The following is a 24595-nucleotide window of genomic DNA, read 5'->3' on the forward strand; positions in this document are numbered from 1 at the left end:
CATATGTGTTATTTCATAGTTGTGATGTCTTCACTATTATTCTACAATGTAGAAAATAATAAAAATAAAGAAAAACCCTTGAATGAGTAGGTGTGTCCAAACTTTTGACTGGTACTGTATCTAGCGTCATGTTTAATATATCTTAATCAGCTTATATGTCAATCGAATGCATAGAAACCCCTGCCTGGCTTCCCAGTTGACTACTTAGAGAGCACTGAGGTAATGCCTGATTAAACAGACCATGACTGTCAGGTTGTGTGTTCAAGGAATAGAGACCAGGTTGTGATTGGCAGCACTGGAACAGGACTCTTAGAGGGTCATGTGTGTCACTGAGGTTATATTGCGGCGTTAGTGAGAGGCCTGGTGTTAAGCTGCACAGCAGGCTTTCACAAACATACAGCCCAACGCTCCCTACTGCTCCCCAGCGCTCAATAATTCAGCCTTTAGCTGAGCTCAGGCAGCACTTTCCCCTGGTCTAACAGAAATGCATAGACACACAGAACTGTACACAAACACACACGGTGAGCAAGAATGTGAGGAGTGGTGGGACAGGTTGAAGTTAACTCTGTCTTTCCTAATCAATCAAAATCATTGTTCCTCTCCTTCTCCATGCGAAATAAACCCTCCTGCCTCCTTGTTGATAGTAGGTCTGTCTGGACTAGTCAGTGTTTTCCTGCTCTGTTTATGCAGTCATGTCCTTTCCAATCCTCTGGAACGACCCTGCTTGATGCTGAATCTGCTGCGCTGCACATTCTGTCCTCTCCTCTTAACTCTCATTCACCAGCTGTTGAGCAGAGTTAAACACACTGACATGAGAGCAGAAACCTTGGCTAAACGCAGGCAGGGAGAGATGGAGGAGAAGAGAGAGTGTGTTTGTGTGAGAGAAAGAGCGATAGTTGTTCTAAAAACCCGGAGGACACTCAACAGGGCTGTGCTGTTTGCTGAGTCGCTGTCATGGATTCAAATTTCACAGGATAGTTTGGAAGGAAAGAAACAGTCAGTGAGAATTGATGCGACCTGGGATTCAATAGCCTGACACCTGATCTGTTCGTGCTCTTTTGCCAATTTGTAGCATTGAGTGACAAGCAGTTGGAAAGAGAACAAACAGATCTGAGTTTCAATAATCGACTGGTTTAATCTACGGCCATCTCTAAAATCACTTCATTAAACGACTCCATATCTCTCACTCAAAATAGACATTGAAGAGACGGAATTCATTTCTAGTTTCTAATTAAAACCTCTGATACATTGATCCTGCAGGACTACTTTATGTCTCTGAATTGGAACTCGGTTAAATGATTCTAACTATGGCTGTGAACGGTAATGAGAAGTTGATTAATGATTCTAACTATGGCTGTGAACGGTAATGAGAAGTTGATTAATGATTCTAACTATGGCTGTGAACGGTAATGAGAAGTTGATTAATTATTCTAACTATGGCTGTGAACGGTAATGAGAAGTTGATTAATGATTCTAACTATGGCTGTGAACGGTAAATTGACAGCTGGTGAAAAATGGTCTTGAAATTATACCTGCACAAAACAAGAACAGTTCAATATTTTTGTACTGTATGACTTTAAAACAGATAAACTACTTACATATATTTCTATGACTTTAAAATACCAAACGTTCATCAAACAGGCTAGGTTTTCTGCATTCTCTATTTGCGCTAGTCTACTGTAAATGACTGGATAAAAGACTAGCCATAACTTTGCAACTACCAACAAACTGCAAGTAGTACGTTTGCCACGGGTCTCTTTAGGACAAAAGATAAAGGTGAAAAGGGCATTGAACTGGTAAAGCTGGCAAACCAGCACTCCAAAGCAGCAGCCTCACTGCTTTAACATAACAACTAACTTGGTAGGTTCCCATCCACATCCAGATGGATACACCGAGTTGAGTCTGCAGCTTTGCAAAAACTCTAAAAGAGTTTGTCATCTGGGGAGGATCTCTGTATTGCTGGAACAAAGCCAGTGTGTCATCAGTAGTTCCTTTAGCTAATAAGATATCAACTGAGGCCTGGAATTACTGCTGGGGTGAAAACACTGATACAGAGAAATCCTAAAATAATCAAATAGAACAAGATAAAAGCTGGATGCCCGGAAACTTACGGTGTAGCTATAAAACGTTTTGGTAATTGAATTATTTGTGTGTAATTTTTGTCACCAAAAGAGCTTCACAAGCAGCACCACACACACACACACACACAAGCAAAATCTATAATTACATCTCTGCAGCTCCCTGCTCTGACTAAGGGAAGCGTTCAGTAGAAGATCAGAGGAAGTGTTAAAATGGCAGAATGAATTTCTTCTCTCTGGGAATAACAGCAATAATCTACCACGCCATTCCCCTGATCAGCAATTAACAACATAGGACTCTTCTGAAGGAGTTGTGTTGTGGGGATTCTATAACAAGACCCATCCCTCCACCCACTTTCAACACCAATACACTGCAATCCTCACAACACAACAAGCCACTCAAGCCTCTTTTATTCAGCCACTCTTTTCTCCTGGATGGGTTTTGTCAGTGAGGTCTAATTAAGGATTTAAAGGGTCCTCCTCATTTCTTATTTACACATCCAACTCTGCTCCGCTCCCCGCCACCCATCTCTGTCTGGGTTAGTGGGGCTCTTCTAGCCAACTGACCTGGTTCCAGTTCTAGCCAGTTTGAACTGCAGCCACACTGATTGCAGCCAGTTACCGGAGTTTCTAATAGCCATCGATTTCCTCCCTGTTTTTCTCCCTCTTTTCTTTGACATGCTTTTATCTGTGATGCTGTCAGACAGGAGAGGGGGGGGGGGGGTGTGTTCTCTCTCCAGCTTCTCTCAGGTTTAATGCTCTGTCTATGAGATTGGTAGGGAAGGGAGGGTCTGTATCGTCGATGAATGTTGGCTGGAGAATCTCAAATGTTTGGGTTTGGTTTATAATGGAATGGAGGTTTGGTTACTGCTTCTGACAGTGTTGTTGTGATGTAGTGGCAAATAATTGTATAACATGGATGGTATTAGAATAGATAAAGAACATTTATATCTCTATGGGTAATAGTCTGTCTGAACATTTTGAAACACCAAATCCTATTATTGAATACTGTGGAATAATCTTCAGTTATGTCACCAAATAATAATCTCTTATATTACCTGAAATGTAATTGGTCGACACTGGGTTAAGCACACATTTCAGAGGGTCTGTATGAGTTTAGGCTTAGCTCACAGTAAATATTAGCTTTAAAGTTAGTATTAGCTATAGCCTATAAATGTAATTTCCATGACAGAGTCATTTTCATTTCAGTCAGAGATTAGAGCAGACCATGGGCTCTGTCTCAAATCACACCCTATTCTCCGATTAGTGCACTACTTTTAAAAGGGTAAGGGACGTTGCCCTTAATTCATTTACATTTTCTATATCAAAATCAGACTACTGTCAATATAGCAAAGGGACTAGCCTGCCAGCAGGGCAGTTCCATGGTGACTACAGCTCTCTTGTGAATGTGTGTCTTTAACATTGATGTGTAGTATTAAAAGTTGTGTAGTACATCACCAAAGCCTTAAAACATGTGTACTACAGTACATCATCAGTGGGACAGCCCTTTGGCAGCAGACTCTCCTTTCATAATCACTCCTAGCTATTGGGTGTGTTCGAGTAGTAAGACTAACGAAGCTGACTGTAGACGAAAGTCGATGAGTGAAGTCTGTGACAGCCAAAAGTCAGACACTGTTGTGGTTTTCAAACAGCAAGGCTCAGATCCGCATGGCAGTGTTACCATAGCTGCTATTGTTCATAAACATGTCTTTATAAATGTTTAAAGAAAAATGTTCAATACTCCCATATCATACACTCACTGAAAACATAACGTGTGTGCAAATAATTGGTTAGAGAGAGGTCTCAAATATAACTTTCATTTGTAGCCCCTGTAGCTTTAGAATTTTGGCAAAGTTGGTTCCTGTTTCAGTCATGTCTTTGATCACGCTCGCGTGGTTCAACAAAAAACACCTTAATGAGTGGTTGACAAATAGCGCCTCCCACAATGCAGGTGATGGCTGCATGGTGCAGTTACTGAGAAGCAACTACAGCGACTTCATCTAAAACTGCATGACCTTTGATCACATGTTTAGTCCATGCAGTCGACATTTTAGGCGCAAGTCAGAACATTTGTATCCCCATAATGCAACACACTTTGAAAGTTGATGAACAACGATGGTCACTGACTAGACAAAATGTATCCGCTCAAACGTGCCCATTGGCAGCAGTGTATTGAAGAGGTAGCCTTGCAAGCCGCCTGATTTTGCAAGCTGACATTAATGTTCGCTGGCTGGATCAGGCGGCTTGCGAGGCTAGTGAAGAGGCACTGAATCTATATGAAAACACTCACTGTCTGGAAATGGGATTACACATTCAAATCTTAATTTGACCCTGCTTCTCACAGCAGGAAAATAATCCTGCAGCAACAGGAAAAGTGAATTATTATGTGGATTATAATTCATGGACATTTTTACAGTGGTTGATACATTTTTCGTTAGAGCAAGTCAAGTCTGAAATTTTCAAGTTGAAATTACTAACTTTTTAAACCTTGAATACACTACAATTTGCATTTCCTGTTGTGCAGGAAAATTCTATGCGACAACAGAGTGATCAAATTAAGATAACAAATCTGTAGCAACAAGCCCTCAGTCACAGCAATGAAACAATCAAGACGCACAGTTAAACTGTGATAATGCAAAAGCAAAGTGAAACATTACCTGTTGCAGATTGGTCCTCTAAATGTTGGGTCAAACTTGCGTGGTTCTCCTGAAGAAGAGACATTTCCACATTAGTCAAAGTGATGAAGTGATACGAAGAATAACGATACGAAACATGATTAAGCAGGTGTCAGCTAAGCTAACTCAATGGCCGAACAGCAAGACCCAAAGCATGAATGGGTCCATAGACAAGGAGTGTAGAAACTCTGTAGGGGAGTGTACTGGTCTTTGAAAAATAAATTATAATAAGATTGAGAAGTTCAGGACCAGAGTTTGAATTGATTGAATTGAATTGATTTGAAAAAAATGTAAATACATACGGGCGCTCCAGCCGGTGACGCCTCCACATACAATTTAAGAAAATCATCAAAGATAACACAATGAAGCTTAAAATCTAACTGCCTGTAGCTCAGGCCCTGAAGCAAGGATATGCATATACTTGGTACTATTTGAAAGGAAACACTTTGAAGTTTGTGGAAATGTGAAAGGAATGTAGGAGAATAACACAATAGATCTGGTAAAAGATAATACAATCATCTTTGAAATACATCATCTTTGAAATGCAAGTGAAAGGCCATAATGTATTATTCCAGCCCAGGAGCAATTTAGATTTTGGCCGCTAGATGGCAGCAGTGTATGTGCAACGTTTTAGACTGATCCAATGAACTATTGCATTTATATCAAGACTGCCCAAATGTGCCTAATTTGTTCATTAATAACTTTTCATGTTCAAAATTGTGCACTCTCCTCAAACAATAGCATGGTATTCTTTCACTGTAATAGCTACTGTAAATTGGACAGTGCAGTTAGATTAACAATAATTTAAGCTTTCGGCCAATATCAGATGTCTATGTCCTGGGAAATGTTCTCGCTACTTACAACCTCATGTTAATCGCATTAGCCTACATTAGCTCAACAGTCCTGTGGATGGGACACCGATCCCGAAGAAGTTTTTAAGAGATTGAAGCAGAGAAAGAATTTGTGATTCTGGGCAAAAAATTACTTCACTGTGGGTTGTTGAAGGTGACTTTCTGAGTTTGTGTTTTCACATTTTCACTCAGGTGTATGAACAATTTTTTCTCCTCTCTGGTTTCTGTCATCTTGTCTGAATAATGCAGTTGGATTTTGCAGAGTCAGTTTGTTCCCCCCTCCTTATTTTACCAGGTAAGTTGACTGAGAACACATTCTCATTTCTGGCAACATTCTCATTTCTGGCAACAACCTGGGGACTAGTTACAGGAAATGAATGAGCCATTTGGAAGCTGGGAATGATTAGGTGGCCATGATGGTATGAGGGACAGATTGGCAATTTAGCCATGACACCAGGGTTAACACCCCTACGATAAGTGCCATGGGATCTTTAGTGACCACAGAGAGCCAGGACACCTGTTTAACATCCCATCCAAAAGACAGGGAAATGTCCCCAATCACTGCAATGGAATATTTATTTTTGAGAGCAGAGGAAAGAGTGCCTCCTACTGACCCTCCAACACCACTTCCATCAGCATCTGGTCTCCCATCCAGGGACTGACCAGGTCCAACCCTACTTAGCTTCAGAGGCAAACCAGCAGTGGGATGCAGGTCGGTATGCTGCTGGCTAGTTTGTTCACTGAAAATCTGGCACTTAATTTGATTGGTGTGGGGGGGGTGAAATAATTGTGTTGAATGAGCAAAGCATAAACAAAATATTCATTTTGCAGAATGAGTACCTAAATTCAAGTTGCCTTTAAAATAACTACTGCCATGCAGTACCTAAACTTAAACTACAGTATACATGCTTACTGCTGTCCAGCTACCGTCAAACTACTCCCCCGGATAACCAGCATCTCCAACAGCATTCACTGTGAAACAACATGAACTCTGACCCAAGATGGAGTAGGTAACTGAATAATCCACATTTCTCAAGATTAAGTGAAAGCTTGTGTAAACTACAGTACAGTAACTCTCAATAACTGTCCCAGTTTGTGCATCGTCCCTCCAGTCTGCTAAGCAGAGGGAACAGAAATAGGCCAGATAGTGTTACTCTAATTTCTTATTTATCACTCTTTCATAAACGGTTACATCCATAAGGGTATCAAAAGAGAATAGGCCACTGTGGAGAGTGTGGGAGTTGATTATCAGGTTTTCCTGGCAAGGATCCTAGATCTCTTTGTATGTCACTGTGATCTTTTCAGAATATGAGAAGGATCAAGAGATTTTCCTGATGTGACCTCGACAGACATTCATATTCACAAAGAAAACAAACACTCTTTCTCTGTCCGTCTCTCCTCCTATCCATCTTAAAGCCACTCTCCCTATTTTCCTTTCTTATCCATCTCAGCCAGTCTCAATACCTCAGGCTTACCTTGGAGTGGCTGTCAGCAGCAGACATCGATTTTTCTAGCCTAGACAGCTGACCCCCTGACCAAACTGCTTCGGGGGGGGGGGGGGGGGCTGCGCATGAGTCTGTGTGTGCACTTGCATATATGTGTGTGCGTGCTTATTCATTTGTGTGTGTCTGAGCGCATGTGTGAGTATTCGTGCATGTGTGTAGAGAAAGAGCAGCAATATTGTGTTTCCTCCAGTCAAGCAAGACTACAGCGAAGAAGCACGGTGACTATTGATCGGATGTGCAGGTCCACACACCGCCAAGTGCCTGCTGGCTTGGCCCACAGACCCATATCATCCTTGGATTGATCTTTGTATGTGGCTGGGGAGAGAGCCTATACAGATTGACAAGAGTTGTAGCAGAAGCACTGCAACAAGATTTCAATTTCCATAATACAGTGCCTTCAGAAAGTATTCACACTGCTTGTGGTGTTACAGTCTGAATTTAAAATGGCCTACACACAATAACCCATATTGTCAAAGTGAAATTATATTTTTTGTAATTTTTTACAAATGAATTAAACATTTTAAGCTGAAATGTAAGTGAGTCAATAAGTATTCAACCCCTGTTATGGCAAGTCTAAATAAGTTCAGGAGTAAACAAGTCACATAATAAGTTGCATGGACTCACTCTGTGCAATAGTGTTTAAAATTATTTTTGAATGACTACCTCATGTCTGTACCCCACACATACAGATACTTGTAAGGTCCCTCAGTCGAGCAGTGAATTTCAAACACAGATTCAACCACAAAGACCAGGGATGTTTTAAAATGCTTCGCAAAAAAGGGCACCTATTGGTAGATTGCTTTTGGAAAACATTTAAAAAGCAGACACTGAATATACCTTTGAGAATGGTGAAGTTATTAATTACACTTTGGATGGTGTATTAATACACCCAGTCACTACAAAGATACAGGCTTCCTTCTTAACTCATTTGCCGGAGAGGAAGGAAACCACTCAGGGATTTCACCATGATGCCAACGGTGACTTTAAAACAGTTAGAGTTTAATGGCTGTGATAGGACAAAACTGAGGATGGATCAACAACATTGTAGTTACTCCACAATACTAACCTAATTGACAGAGTGAAAAGAAGGAAGCTAGTACAGAATAACAAATATTCCAAAACATGCATCCTGTTTGCAAGAAGGCACTAAAGTAATACTGCAGAAAATGTAGCAAAGCAATTAACTTTTTGCTCTGAATACGATGTGTTATGTTTGGAGCAAATCCAATACAACCCATTACTGAGTACCACTCTCCATATTTTCAATCATAGTGGTGGCTGCATCATGTTATGGGTATGCTTGTAATCGTTAAGGACTGGATAATTTCTCAGGATAAACAAAGAAACGTAATGGAGTTAAGCACAGGCAAAATCTGGTTCAGTCTGCTTTCCACTAGATACCGAGAGATGTCCTTTCAGCAGGACAATAACCTACAAGGCCAAATGTACAGTTGCTTTCCGAGAAGACAGTGAATGTGCCTGAGTGGCCAAGTAACAGTTTTGACTTAAATCTGCATGAAAATCTATGGCAAGACCTGAAAATGGTTGTCTATCAATGATCAACAACCAATTTGACAGAGCTTGAAAAAAAATGCAAAAAGAATAATGGGCAAATGTTGCACACAAAGCTGTGGAACGCTTTTAGAAATTTACTCAGAAAGACTCACAGCTGTAATCGCTTCCAAAAATAATTCTAACATGTATCGACTCAGGTGGTTGAATACTTATCTAATCAAGAAAAGAAAAAAAATAGACATAAAACAATGGTGTATATCATTGACAGAAAGTGACAAACTTTGTAGCACAACATGTGGAATAAATCAAGGAGTGTGAATACTTTGACAGCACTTTATGTACATTAACTTTTCAATTTACATTCGCAACGGAATGTCATGTGCCAAGAGCGGGTACGGGGGCTTGGCAACAGACAGCTAAAATGTACCGCAAATATCCCAGTATAGCCTCTAACCAGTACACATGCTTTTAACCCTTAAGAGTCTAGACCATTAGATGGCAATATCTACTAAGCTAACATATGGAATTGTTTTAATATGGTCATAAGATAGACCCTTTAGCTATTTGATTTTCAGTTTTAGGACCTCTGTAGGTATCCCCAAAAAATGTGTGATGAAACATTGCCTTTGGTCTTTCTGCTATCAGCCCATAGAAATGCATTGAATAATACATCATACATGGCAAAAGATTGTCCAGAAATTAAATCAAAAGTAAGTATGGTTTGAGGTGTCTGAAATGCATCAGAGATATACAGGAAAGAATTAGGTACACAAAAAGTTACATGTGTAACCCTGGTTCCCCAATTTTTTTTTGGAGTCTATTCATTTTTCATTCATATTTTACCATACTGTGAAGCGTTCAACACCATAGTTCCCTCCAAGCTTATCACTAAGCTCAGGACCCTGGGACTGAACACCTCTCTCTGCAACTGGATTCTGAACTTCCTGACAGGCCGCCCCCAGGTGGTAAGGGTAGGCAACACATTTGCCATGATGACCCTCAATACGGGACCCCTCAGGGGTGCGTGCCGAGTACCACTCCTGTACTCCCTGTTAACCCACGACTGCATGGTGGCGCACGACTCCAACATCATCATGAAGTTTGCTGACGACCCGATGGTGGTTGGCCTGATAACCGACGACGATGAGACAGCCATATAAGGGAGGAGGTCAGTGACCTGGCAGTGTGGTGCCAGGACAAAAACCTCTCCCTCAACGTCAGCAAGACAAAGGAGCTGATTGTGGACAACAGGAACCTGAGGGCTGAGCATGATCCCATCCACATCTACGGGGCTGTAGTGGAGCGAGTCGAGAGCTTCAAGTTCCTCGGTGTACACAACACAAAGGAATTATCATGGTCCTCACACCCCAACACAGTTGCGAAGATGGCACGATCACGCTTCTTCCCCCTCAGGAGGCTGAAAATATTTGGCATGGGCCCTCAGATCCTCAAAAAGTTCTAAAGCTGCACCATTGAAAGCATCTTGACTGGCTGCATCACCGCTTGGTATGGCAACTGCTTGGCATCCGACCGCACGGTGCTACAGAATGTAGTGCGTACGGCCCAGCACATCACTGGGGCCAAGCTCCCTGCCATTCAGGACCTCTATACCAGGCAGTGTTAGAGGAAGGTCCTAAATAGCTACCTGGACTATCTATTTTGCACTAACTCTTTTAACTCATCACATACACTGCTGTTACCGTTTATGATCTATCCTGTTGCCTAGTGACTTTATCCGTACCTAGAGTACAGTGCATTTGGAATGTATTCAGACCTATTTACTTTTTCCACATTTTGTTACGTTACAGCCTTATTCAAAAATGTATTAAATAGTTTTCCCCCCTCATCAATCTACACACAATACCCCATAATGACGAAGCCAAAACAGGTTTTTAGAAATTTTTGCAAACGTATCAATGAAAAAAACGGAAATATTACATTTACATAAGTATTCAGACCCTTTACTCAGAACTGTGTTGAAGCACCTTTGGTAGCAATTACAGCCTCAAGTCTTCTTGGGTATGACGCTTCAAGCTTGGCACACGTGTTTTTGGGGATTTTCTCCCATTTTTCTCTGCAGATCCTCTCAAGCGCTGTCAGATTGGATGGTGAGCATTGCTGCACAGCTATTTTTAGTTCTCTCCAGAGATGCTTGATTGGGTTCAAGTCCGGGCTCTGGCTGAGCCACTCAAGGACATTTAGAGACATGTCCCGAAGCCACTCCTACATTGTCTTGGCTCTGTGTTTTGGGTCATTGTCCTGTTGAAAGGTGAACCTTCGCCCCCGTCTGAAGTCCTGAGCAGGTTTTCATCAAGGAGCTCTCTGTACTTTGCTCCATTCATCTTTCCTTCGATCCTGACTAGTCTCCTAGTCCCTGCCTCTGAAAAACATCTCCACAGCAAGATGCTGCCACCACCATGCTTCACCATAAGGATGGTGCCAGGTTTCCTCTAGACGTGACACTTGGCATTCTGGCCAAAGAGTTCAATGTTGGTTTCATCAGAACAGAGAATCTTGTTTCTCATGGTCTGAGAGTCTTTAGGTGCCTTTTGGCAAACTCCAAACGGGCTGTCATGTGCTTTTTACTGAGGAATGGCTTCTGTCTGGCCACGCTACCATAAAATCCTGATTGGTGGAGTGCTGCAGAGATGGTTGTCCTTCTGGAAGGTTCTCCCATCTGGAAGGTTCTCCCATCTCCAGAAATTTTCTGTCCAAAAATGATGCAGAAAAATTAATCCATGCATTTGTTACTTCTAGGTTAGACTACTGCAATGCTCTACTTTCCGGCTACCCGGATAAAGCACTAAATAAACTTCAGTTAGTGCTAAATACGGCTGCTAGAATCCTGACTAGAACCAAGAAATTTGATCATATTACTCCAGTGCTAGCTTCCCTACACTGGCTTCCTGTTAAGGCAAGGGCTCATTTCAAGGTTTTACTGTTAACCTATAAAGCGTTACATGGGCTTGCTCCTACCCATCTTTCCGAGTTGGTCCTGCCGTACATACCTACACGTACGCTACGGTCACAAGACGCAGGCCTCCTAATTGTCCCTAGAATTTCTAAGCAAACAGCTGGAGGCAGGGCTTTCTCCTATAGATCTCCATTTTTATGGAATGGTCTGCCTACCCATGTGAGAGACGCAGACTCGGTCTCAACCTTTAAGTCTTTACTGAAGACTTATCTCTTCAGTAGGTCATATGATTGAGTGTAGTCTGGCCCAGGAGTGTGAAGGTGAACGGAAAGGCTCTGGAGCAATGAACCGCCCTTGCTGTCTCTGCCTGGCCGGTTCCCCTCCACTGGGATTCTCTACCTCTAACCCTATTACAGGGGCTGAGTAACTGGCTTACTGGTGCTCTTTCATGCCGTTACTAGGAGGGGTGCGTCACTTGAGTGGGTTGAGTTACTGACGTGATCTTCCTGTCTGGGTTGGCGCCCCCCCTTGGTTTGTGCTGTGGTGGAGATCTTTGTGGGCTATACTCGGCCTTGTCTCAGGATTGTAAGTTGGTGGTTGAAGATATCCCTCTAGTGGTGCGGGGGCTGTGCTTTGGCAAAGTGGGTGGGGTTATATCCTTCCTGTTTGGCCCTGTCCGGGGGTATCATCGGATGGGGCCACAGTGTCTCCTGACCCCTCCTGTCTCAGCCTCCAGTATTTATGCTGCAGTAGTTTGTGTCGGGGGGCTAGGGCCAGTTGGTTATATCTGGAGTACTTCTCCTGTCTTATCCAGTGTCCTGTGTGAATTTAAGTATGCTCTCTCTAATTCTCTCCTTCTCTCTTTCTTTCTCTCTCTCGGAGGAACTGAGCCCTTGGACCATACGTCAGGACTACCGGGCATGATGACTCCTTGCTGTCCCCAGTCCACCTGGCCTTGCTGCTGTCCCAGTTTCAACTGTTCTGCCTGCGGTTAGGGAACCCCTACCTGTCCCAGACCTGCTGTTTTCAACTCTAAATTATCGGCTATGAAAAGCTAACTGACATTTATTCCTGATTATTATTTGACCATGCTTGTCATTTATGAACATTTTGAACATCTTGGCCATGTTCTGTTATAATCTCCACCTGGCACAGCCAGAAGAGGACTGGCCACCCCTCATAGCCTGGTTCCTCTCTAGGTTTCTTACTAGGTTTTGGCCTTTCTAGGGAGTTTTTCCTAGCCACCGTGCTTCTACACCTGCATTGCTTGCTGTTTGGGGTTTTAGGCTGGGTTTCTGTACAGCACTTAGAGATATTAGCTGATGTACGAAGGGCTATATAAAATAAACTTGATTGATTGATTGATCTCCACAGAGGAAATCTGGAGCTCTGTCAGAGTGACCATCGTGTTCTTGGCCACCTCCCTGACGTAGGCCCTTCTCCCCCGATTGCTCAGTTTGGCCAGGCGGCCAGCTTTGGGAAGAGTCTTCTTTCATTTAAGAATGATGGAGGCCTCTGTGTTCTTGGGGACCTTCAATGCTGCATAAATGTTTTGGTACCCTTCCCCAGAAATTGGGCACCCGAGCGGCGCAGCGGTCTAAGGCACTGCATCTCAGTGCTTGAGGCGTCACTACAGAAGCTCTGATTAGAATCCAGGCTGATTCACAACCGGCTGTGATTGGGAGTCCCATAGGGCAGCACACAACTGTCCCAGCGTTGTCCGGGTTTAGCCGGTACACGCCGTCATTGTAAATAGAATTTGTTCTTAACTGACTTGCCTAGTTAAAGAAAAGGTTACACATACAGTTGAATTAGGAAGTTTACATACACTTAGGTTGGAGTCATTAAAACTAATTTCTCAACCACTCCACAAATTTCTTGTTAACAAACTATAGTTTGGGCAAGTTAGTTAGGACATCTACTTTGTGCATGACACGAGTAATTTTTCCAACAATTGTTTCCAGACAGATTATTTCACTGTATCACAATTCCAGTGGGTCAGAAGTTTACAGACACTAAGTTGACTGTGCATTTAAACAGCTTGGAAAGTTCCAGAAAATGATGTCATGGCTTTAGAAGCTTCTGATAGGCTAATTGACATAATTTGAGTCAATTGGAGCTGTACCTGTGGATGTATTTCAAGGCCTACCTTACAACTCAATGCCTCTTTGCTTGACATCATGGGAAAATCAAAAGAAGACCTCAGAAAACAAAATTATAGACCTCCACAGGTCTGGTTCATCCTTGGGAGCAATTTCCAAACGCCTGAAGGTACCACGTTCATCTGTACAAACAATAGTACGCAGGTATAAACACCATGGGACCACGCAGCCGTCATACCGCTCAGGAAGGAGAAGCGTTCTGTCTCCTTGAGATGAACATACTTTGTTGCGAAAAATGTAAATCAATCCCAGAACAACAGCAAAGGACCTTGTGAAGATGCTGGAGGAAACAGGTACAAAAGTATATATATCCAAAGTAAAACGAGTCCTATACCGACAGAACCTGAAAGGCTGCTCAGCAAGGAAGAAGCCACTGCTCCAAAACCGCAATAAAAAGCCAGACTACGGTTTGCAAATGCACATGGGGACAAATATCATACTTTTAAGAGAAATGTCGTCTGGTCTGATGAAACAAAAATAGAACTGTTTGGCCATAATGACCATCGTTGTGTTTGGAGGAAAAAGGGGGAGGCTTGCAAGCTGAAGAACACCATCCCAACCTTGAAGCACGGGGGTGGCAGCATCATGTTGTGGGGGTGCTTTGCTACAGGAGGGACTGGTGCACTTCACAAAATAGATGGCATCATCAGGAAGGAATATTATGTGGATATATTGAAGCAACATCTCAAGACACCAGTCAGGAAGTTAAAGCTTGGTCGCAAATGGGTCTTCCAAATGGACAATGACCCCAAGCATACTTCCAAAGTTGTGGAAAAATGGCTTAAGGACAACAAAGTCAAGGTATTGATTGGCCATCACAATGCCCTGACCTCAATCATATAGAAAATTTGTGGGCAGAACTGAAAAAGCATGTTTGAGCAAGGCCTACAAAACTGACTCAGTTTCATCAGCTCTGTCAGGAGGAATGGGCCAAAATTCACCCAACTTATTGTGGGAATGTAACAACGTTCGTCTGAGGAAGAAGGAGAGGACCAAGGTGCAGCGTTGTACGTGTTCATGACTTTTAATAATACTGAACACTAGAACAAAAAATAACAAAACGAAACAAACGAAACAGTCCTGTCTGGTGCAGACACAAAACAACTACCCACAAAACACAGGTGGGAAAAGGCTACCTAAGTATGGTTCTCAATCAGAGACAACGATAGACAGCTGCCTCTGATTGAGAACCACACCCGGCCAAACACATAGAAATAGACAACATAGAACAAAAACATAGAATTCCCACCCCAACTCACGCCCTGACCAACCAAAATAGAGACATAAAAAGGATCTCTAAGGTCAGGGCGTGACAGGGAAGCTTGTGGAAGGCTACCCAAAACGTTTGACCCAAGTTAAACAATTTAAAGGCAATGCTACCAAATACTAATTGAGTGTATGTAAACTTCTGACCCACTGGGAATGTGAAGAAATAAAAGCTTAAATAAATCCTTCTCTCTACTATTATTCTGACATTTCACATTCTTAAAATAAAGTGGTGATCCTAACTGACCTAAGACAGGGAATTTTTACTAGGATTAAATGTCAGGAATGTGAAAAACTGAGTTTAAATGTATTTGGCTGAAGTGTATGTATGTAAGCTTCCGACTTCAACTGTATGTGCCTCGACACAAACCTGTATCGTAGCTCTACGGACAATTCCTTTGACCTCATGGCTTGGTTTTTGCTCTGACATGTACTGTCAACTGTGGGACCTTATATAGACAGGTGTGTGCCTTTCCAAATCATGTCCAATGAATTGAATTTACCACAGGTGGAAAAAGTCAAAGGGTCTGAATACTTATGTAAATAAGGTTTTTCGGTTTGTATTTTTTCTAAATTTGCAAACATTTCTAAAAACCTGTTTCCTCTTTGTCATTATGGGGTATTGTGTGTAGATAATTGATCAAATCATTTATACCATTTTAGAAATAGGCTGAAAAGTAACAAAATGTTGAAAAAGTCAAGGGGTCTGAATCTTTCCGAAGGCACTGTATCATTGTGTATTTATTCCTCCATTTATCTTTTTTTTCTCTCTCTGCATTGTTGGGAAGGGCCGTAAATAGTCTACACCTGTTGTTTACGAAGCATGTGAAAAATAATGTCATTTGATCATTTCCTGGTACGGACGCCATGCTGTTGCCAAAAGATGACATCATTGTTATATGGCCTTATGATGAAGATATCAAGTATAATGCCACCTCTGTCTAGAGGCATGTTTGTTCAGCAAAACCCTCTCTGCAACACAGTACATGTGTTCAGTGCTGAGGACCTAGTAAACACACCCAGTCATTCAGGCCCTGCATGGTTCAGGCTGTGTCACACAGTGTCACTCAGTGACTTTAATCCTGACTCTTCTGTAACAATCCCATTAGCAACACCATGGCAACAATCTGTGCTGGTGTCTCCTAAATCCCTGTTTAGTTTGGCCTGCCGCACTTGTTTACATTAGCCTTATGTTCCTCAGTACAACACACAAGTCAGGGGTACAGGTCAAAATGGAACAAGCAAGGTCTATGCAAGGTCTATAGGCCAAGCTAGGTGAGACTAACAGGGATGTGAGACACACCAGTCTTAAACATCTTGATAAGACAGTGGACCTTTACAGCCAAGGGAGGTGACAGTAAGGCAGGCTTGCACAACAAGGTCTTCAAGTGCATGTTTGTTTACTTACAGTGATGTATTCGTAGATGTCCAGATCCCACTGCTGCCACCAAATGTAAGACAGTGGACTATCTTACAGGAAGGCCTGTCAAGTTACAGTACTTCAAGTTAGTATTCGGTATGAGTTCCCTCTCTCAGTTCTCCTTACCTACCTGCTTTGAGTCTCCCCACACCTCACGCACCACACGTTCCTCAGCACATTAACTACCAGGAAGTCTCCCGGGTTTAATATTGCTTTAATTCCCTGGCCTACAATAAAAACACACATTAGGACTATTATTGCTTGTCAGGAGCAGCCCAGAGGAATCACAAAGCGCCTATGTTCCTCCTGCAAGCAGATTGCTGTGTAGCGGTGTGCAGAGAGGATGATGAGGAGTGGTTCTACTCTGGGCTGGCCAATCTCATGGTCAGACGCTCACAGTCAAGTGGGTGCTAAGGGTTCTCACAGCTAAATGGTCACGGTCAGACAGATTGACCGTGGGTGGAGTTGTGCGGTCGAGTGGTCAATTGAGTGTAATGAGATGTGTTGACTGTAGCGCAACAAGAGTAGAAGATGCAGTGACACAGCAATTTCTGCCTGGCGCAACACAACACACCAGTGCTGTAAAAAAAATATATATAATGTTTGGTTGTTGTTGCAGTCTTTCAGTTAAAAACATTTCCGGGACATAAGCCTCAACGTTTTTTTCTTCACGGAAGTGCAGCTCCCAATACAGTGGTTGTGGTTGTTGCGTTTCATGGTCAGGAGGGGTTAACCAAGTGAGTTAACGGTCGTGAAGGCCACAGGACACGCTGTCTACGACTCCGGGTTAACAGATGCTGTTGAAAGTTAATGAATGAGGGAGAGACGTTGACTTTCACTACATACCTCAACAGCTATTTAAAAGACGTCCGCTTGTTAATGTGTAGTAGCTAGCTTTAAAGTGCAAATTGCTGAAGTTGGAATAGATGCCCAACATCTCTAAGATAGCTTTCACACATGACAACATTCCAAGTAGGCCTAATGAACATGTAGCACTTTTATCCCAGGTCTTTTACCAGAGACACTGACGACAGGACTACTGCAATGGCTCAGTGCTACAACAGTAAAACCCACTTACAGCTAGCTACCTACAGCGGAGATACAGAGAGACTTGATATTGTAACAAAGACAGAGGAAGCTCATTCCAGTGTGTTGGTCTCCCCTCCCAGTACAAGCAGTGATAGATTGAGGTGCTTTGTTCCAGACAACCTGAATCAAACACCAACACCCAGCGTCAATGACTCTCCATCTACAGATGCCAGATGGGCTCATTCAATCATAATAACACAGTGAGGTAGAGGAAAAACACTTAGTCCTGTCTTAGGGTGGTTAGAGCTCTGAGCTGTCTCCACTTCCGGCCCTCTGAAATAAATCACACTGGAACACACACAAGCAAGCAAATGTACGCAGGCACACACAGACAGATATAGCTCCATTGAGATAGAGATACGGAATTACATGTTTAAAGGTGTTGCTGTACTACCATGATCAACTCTCAAAGATTGTCATCAATCGACAATGTCTCTGTACTTAATCAAAGAACTGAAATTGGAACATTAAGTTTGCAGTTCAATGGTTTGTTTGCTTGGAAGCTTTGTTCGTAATGGATCAAAAACTAGCTTGTTGTGGAATCTGCAATAGTGGAGGAAATGAGTGTAGAATTGCTATGGGGAGCAAAAAACATAAGTAGTCGAATAGTGGAGGTAGTAGAAATTAAAATGATAGAAACACGACTGAATAGAGGAGGTAGTAGAAATTAAAGTTATAGAAACACGACTGAATAGAGGAGGTAGTAGAAATTAAAGTGATAGAAACACGACTGAATAGAGGAGGTAGTAGAAATTAAAGTGATAGAAACACGACTGAATAGAGGTTGGTGGTGTTAGGATAATATTCACAGTCCATCAGTCTCAAGTGGCTCCATGTAAAATGTGTGATTTAGGCATTATAAACTGTTAGCCACCATAGACCCTTTCCCCTCTATTTTCTAGTGCCTTAACAAGTACACTTTCTCAAGTGTGAATTTAGAGCAGGTCTTGCTGTGTGGTATATAGAGGGCGATACACCCAGCTGTGTTTGTAATACCAGTTTTCCTTTCTCCTGCACCAAACGTGAGGGAGTATAATGCTGGCTAACAATTCATTTTACATGGAAGGTAACAGTCTCTCTTGTCATGCTGGCACAGGACGTCTTACACATCAATAACGGAGTTTCATCTCTGCTGATTTGGGGGCTTATCGCTCTCTCTTTTTATTTCCCTCTGTCACTCACTCACTCTTACATACATTATCTGTAGTATTTCCCTCCTTCTTGGCCTTTATTTCCCTCTCCCCTTCTCTGCTCCATGCATGTATTTGGCTTTGGAGTTTCATCCACACAGTGGGGTATTCTGGGTAAGAAGAATAAATGAGAGGTATCCATCCATGACGACGGTTCAGTAGGTATAAATATAAACTGGACCTAACTCATCTGACACCTGCAAGGCAGGCACTCAGAGCACTGTGGGGTAGCTGTAGTCTCAGACCCCCTGAGTTCGTCCAGGGCTGGGCAATACAAATGGATACAGTGGAGGTTAAAAGTCAGATACTTTCACCTTCGAAATCAAAGCAGGGTCAGAGTTCAAAAGCATTATCTGGACCATGGATGGACAAGATGGCCACCTCGATGAAACGCCACACTTTTAGAAAATCGACAACTATAAGTAGTCTTATTGACTGAGGCTCTGACTGTACAGCCCATTGACTGCAGAACACACTGGCTGTATTAGTGCCTTTGTAAGCAATCCAGTCTATGTTTGTGCTAATTGTATCAGTTGGCCTCAAGTGGAAACAGGCGAAGTTGGCTGTCACACTGAATATCACCTGCTAATGTATATTGAAGCCTCACGCTTCAGCCAGGAAGAGTATGTCAAGAGCAATGAATGTAGAGAGACAGAACCAGACTAAGAGAACTTGAAGGAAACGTCCAGGTATAAGTCCTTTTATACTAGATCACCATTACCTTGAAGTGTTTGACATTTCTATACATAGCAATTTAACCCTTGACGATTACCCAGACCACGCTTGGCTTTTAGTTGCTGTTTCATTAACAGTGTCCAAGTTGATGAGACAACTCCGGATGACATTGACAAGTCCTGCAGAGACTGAGGCTCTCCCAATATGAACACCATATCCATAGGGCCATTTTAAAACTGCCTCTACAGCTCTAAGGTAGAAAAAAAGACAGAAGAAAACGAATCGTGTGAAAAACACTTGAGAGATGGATCTCCACACAGTAATGGGATCTAGTTTGTTAGCAAGTATTAAAGTTGAATATGATGCAGCCTGTTCTAAACTAGGTCACATCCACTGGCTGTGTAGATCATTGCTATGGCAGAGGGAGAAAGTATACTACTCTCTATCTTTCCTTTTCCCTTCCTCTCATATCCTCACAGACACGCAGTGTCAGTCATAAGAACAGAAGTGAACATTTTGCCTTTTCTGGGAACGTTTATTTTAAGGTTGCAAGGATGTTCTGAGAATGTTTTACTCTGTTTCCTTGAAAGTTGTATTAATGCTCTGAGAACTGAAATTATAGGTTATTTTGAGTTTTTTGAATAACTTCCTTAAACATTTTACCGGATGTTTCAATAAGACTTAATAATAACACTGCTAGCTTACTTTGTGTAATAATTTTTTTACTCCAAGCACAGCTAGGACACATGGATTTTTGTGTTTTTTATGGAAAGTTCTCTAAACATTCTCAGAACATGACTTTAAATAGAACCATGAGGAAACCTGTAAGAAACGTTATGCTGATGTACTTAAATTCCCACAGAAGAATGTTGTTTCTTAACGTTCTATGAACTATGGGAACATTCCCAACGTCAAACCAGTTGGAGAATGTTCCTAGAACATGACCAAAATGTAAATTAAATGTAACCATGTTTGAACTTTTAGGAAACGTTCTGTTTAAGTAATGAAATACCAAGAAAATAACTTATTTTGTCAAGTTCCTTAAATGTACTGAGAATGTTCAAAAGCCAAGTAACTATTCTGCACCATTCCCAGAAGGTTGTGGGAAGGATGTACGCAAAATAACCATAGGACAACCACTCTCTAACCAAGCTCTAACAAACATATGGTTCTCAGAATGTTATGTGCTAGCTAGGACAGTATGTGTAGCCCTTTAAACATTGATTGTTGTCAAGTCACGTTAAAAAAAAGATGCCGGATCCCTCCATATTTCATCTTTTCAAATATCAACGGATGACAAGCTTCTGAGTTTTCATTATGTCGATAACAGTGCCTTGATTAGACATAATGGGCAGGGCTCTATTTGACATGATACAGGATCATTAACTATCAGTCATTAGACATTGATTAAAAACCATCAATTACTGTGTATAAAACATTAAGAACACCTGCTCTTTCCATGAGAGACTGACCAGGTGAATCCAGGTGAAAGCCATGATCCCTTATTGACGTCACTTGTTAAATCCACTTCAATCAAATCAAATCAAATCAAATCAAATTTTATTAGTCACATACACATGGTTAGCAGATGTTAATGCGAGTGTAGCGAAATGCTTGTGCTTCTAGTTCCGACAATGCAGTAATAACCAACAGTAATCTAACCTAACAATTCCACACTACTACCTTACACACACACACAAGTGTAAAGGGATAAAGAATATGTACATAAAGATATATGAATGAGTGGTGGTACAGAACGGCATGGCAGATGCAGTAGATGGTATAGAGTACGGTATATACATATGAGATGAGTACTGTAGGGTATGTAAACATAAAGTGGCATAGTTTAAAGTGGCTAGTGGTACATGTATTGCATAAAGATGGCAAGATGCAGTAGATGATATAGAGTACAGTATATATACATATGAGATGGGTAATGTAGGGTATGTAAACATTGTATTAAGTGGCATTGCTTAAAGTGGCTAGTGGTACATTTTTACATAATTTCCATCAATTCCCATTTTTAAAGTGGCTGGAGTTGAGTCAGTATGTTGGCAGCGGCCGCTAAATGTTAGTGGTGGCTGTTTAACAGTCTGATGGCCTTGAGATAGAAGCTGTTTTTCAGTCTCTCGGTCCCTGCTTTGATGCACCTGTACTGACCTCGCCTTCTGGATGATAGCGGGGTGAACAGGCAGTGGCTTGGGTGGTTGTTGTCCTTGATGATCTTTATGGCCTTCCTGTGACATCGGGTGGTGTAGGTGTCCTGGAGGGCAGGTAGTTTGCCCCTGGTGATGCGTTCTGCAGACCTCACTACCCTCTGGAGAGCCTTACGGTTGTGGGCGGAGCAGTTGCCGTACCAGGCGGTGATACAGCCCGACAGGATGCTCTCGATTGTGCATCTGTAGAAGTTTGTGAGTGCTTTTGGTGACAAGCCGAATTTCTTCAGCCTCCTGAGGTTGAAGAGGCGCTGCTGCGCCTTCTTCACAACGCTGTCTGTGTGGGTGGACCAGTTCAGTTTGTCCGTGATGTGTACACCGAGGAACTTAAAACTTTCCACCTTCTCCACTACTGACCCGTCGATGTGGATAGGGGGGGTGCTCCCTCTGCTGTTTCCTGAAGTCCACAATCATCTCCTTTGTTTTGTTGACGTTGAGTATGAGGTTATTTTCCTGACACCACACTCCGAGGGCCCTCACCTCCTCCCTGTAGGCCGTCTCGTCGTTGTTGGTGATCAAGCCTACCACTGTAGTGTCATCCGCAAACTTGATGATTGAGTTGGAGGCGTGCATGGCCACGCAGTCGTGGGTGAACAGGGAGTACAGGAGAGGGCTCAGAACGCACCCTTGTGGGGCCCCAGTGTTGAGGATCAGCGGGGTGGAGATGTTGTTACCTACCCTCACCACCTGGGGGCGGCCCGTCAGGAAGTCCAGGACCCAGTTGCACAGGGCGGGGTCGAGACCCAGGGTCTCGAGCTTGATGACGAGTTTGGAGGGTACTATGGTGTTAAATGCTGAGCTGTAATCGATGAACAGCATTCTCACATGGGTATTCCTCTTGTCCAGATGGGTTAGGGCAGTGTGCAGTGTGGTTGCGATTGCGTCGTCTGTGGACCTATTGGGTCGGTAAGCAAATTGGAGTGGGTCTAGGGTGTCCGGTAGGGTGGAGGTGATATGGTCCTTGACTAGTCTCTCAAAGCACTTCATGATGACGGAAGTGAGTGCTACGGGGCGGTAGTCGTTTAGCTCAGTTACCTTAGCTTTCTTGGGAACAGGAACAATGGTGGCCCTCTTGAAGCATGTGGGAACAGCAGACTGGGATAAGGATTGATTGAATATGTCCGTAAACACACCAGCCAGCTGGTCTGCGCATGCTCTGAGGACGCGGCTGGGAATGCCGTCTGGGCCTGCAGCCTTGCGAGGGTTAACACGTTTAAATGTTTTACTCACCTCGGCTGCAGTGAAGGAGAGCCCGCAGGTTTTGGTAGGGGGCCGTGTCAGTGGCACTGTATTGTCCTCAAAGCGGGCAAAAAAGTTGTTTAGCCTGTCTGGGAGCAAGACATCCTGGTCCTCGACGGGGCTGGTTTTCTTTTTGTAATCCGTGATTGACTGTAGACCCTGCCACATACCTCTTGTGTCTGAGCTGTTGAATTTCGACTCGATTTTGTCTCTGTACTGAGACTTAGCCTGTTTGATTGCCTTGCGGAGAGAATAGCTACACTGTTTGTATTCGGTCATGCTTCCGGTCACCTTGCCCTGGTTAAAAGCAGTGGTTCGCGCTTTCAGTTTCACGCGAATGCTGCCGTCAATCCACGGTTTCTGGTTTGGGAATGTTTTTATCGTTGCTGTGGGTACGACATCGTCAATGCACTTCCTAATGAACTCGCTCACCGAATCAGCATATTCGTCAATATTGTTGTTGGACGCGATGCGGAACATATTCCAATCTGCGTGATCGAAGCAGTCTTGAAGCGTGGATTCAGATTGGTCGGACCAGCGTTGAACAGACCTGAGCGCGGGAGCTTGTTGTTTGAGTTTTTGTTTGTAGGCTGGAATCAACAAAATGGAGTCGTGGTCAGCTTTTCCGAAAGGGGGGCGGGGGAGGGCCTTATAAGCGTCGCGGAAATTAGTATAACAATGGTCTAGTGTTTTTCCAGCCCTGGTAGCACAATCGATATGCTGATAGAATTTAGGGAGTTTTGTTTTTAGATTAGCCTTGTTAAAATCCCCAGCTACGATGAATGCAGCCTCAGGGTGTGTGGTTTCCAGTTTACAAAGAGTCAGATAAAGTTCGTTCAGGGCCATCGATGTGTCTGCTTGGGGGGGAATGTATACGGCTGTGATTATGATTGACGAGAATTCCCTTGGTAGATAATGCGGTCGACATTTGATTGTGAGGAGTTCTAGATCAGGTGAACAGAACGACTTGAGTTCTTGTGTGTTGTTATGATGATCACACCACTTCTCGTTAATCATAAGGCATACCCCCCCGCCCCTCTTCTTACCGGAAAGATGTTTGTTTCTGTCGGCGCGATGCATGAAGAAACCAGCTGGCTGCACCGACTCCGTTAGCGTCCCTTGAGTTAGCCATGTTTCCGTGAAGCAGAGCACGTTGCAATCCCTGATGTCTCTCTGGAATGCTACCCGTGCTCGGATTTCATCAACCTTATTGTCAAGAGACTGGACATTGGCGAGTAGTATGCTAGGGAGTGGAGCGCGATGTGCCCGTCTCCGAAGCCTGACCACGAGACCGCCACGTTTTCCCCTTTTTCGGCGTCGCACAGGGTCGCCGGCTGGGATCAGATCCATTGTATTGTGTGGAAGGCAAAACACTGGATCCGTTTCGGGAAAGTCATATTCCTGGTAGGAACGATGATGAGTTGACGTTAATCGTATATTCAGTAGTTCCTCCCGACTGTATGTAATGAAACCTAAGATTACCCGGGGTACCGATGTAAGAAATAACACGTAAAAAAACAAAATACTGCATATTTTCCAAGGAACACGAAGCGAGGCAGCCATCTCTTTTCGGCGCCGGAAGTAACGGCCGAAAAGTGTAGATGAAGGGGAGGAGACAGGTTAAAGAATGATTTTTAAGTCTTGAGACATTGATTGTGTATGTATGCCATTCAGAGGGTGAATGGGCAAGACAAAAAATGTAACTGCCTTTGAACGAGGTATGGTAGTAGGTGCCCAGGCGCACCGGTTTGTGTCAAGAACTGCAACGCTGCTGGGTTTTTCAAGCTCAACAGTTTCCCG

General features: G+C 43.0%; 1 protein-coding gene across 2 annotated transcripts in view; it reads right to left on the reverse strand.

Moving 5' to 3' along the window:
* The window catches only part of LOC139560602 (choline transporter-like protein 5-A), an 82735-nt gene that overhangs the window by 23079 nt on the left and 35061 nt on the right, over positions 1-24595 (reverse strand). For both annotated transcript variants that reach the window (XM_071377528.1, XM_071377529.1), the window contains exon 2: positions 4736-4784. In XM_071377528.1, coding sequence (XP_071233629.1) covers positions 4736-4784 — 49 coding nt within the window. The remainder of the gene's footprint in view (positions 1-4735; positions 4785-24595) is intronic.

Source organism: Salvelinus alpinus, chromosome 30 (assembly GCF_045679555.1).
Source record: "Salvelinus alpinus chromosome 30, SLU_Salpinus.1, whole genome shotgun sequence".
Taxonomy (NCBI): domain Eukaryota; kingdom Metazoa; phylum Chordata; class Actinopteri; order Salmoniformes; family Salmonidae; genus Salvelinus; species Salvelinus alpinus.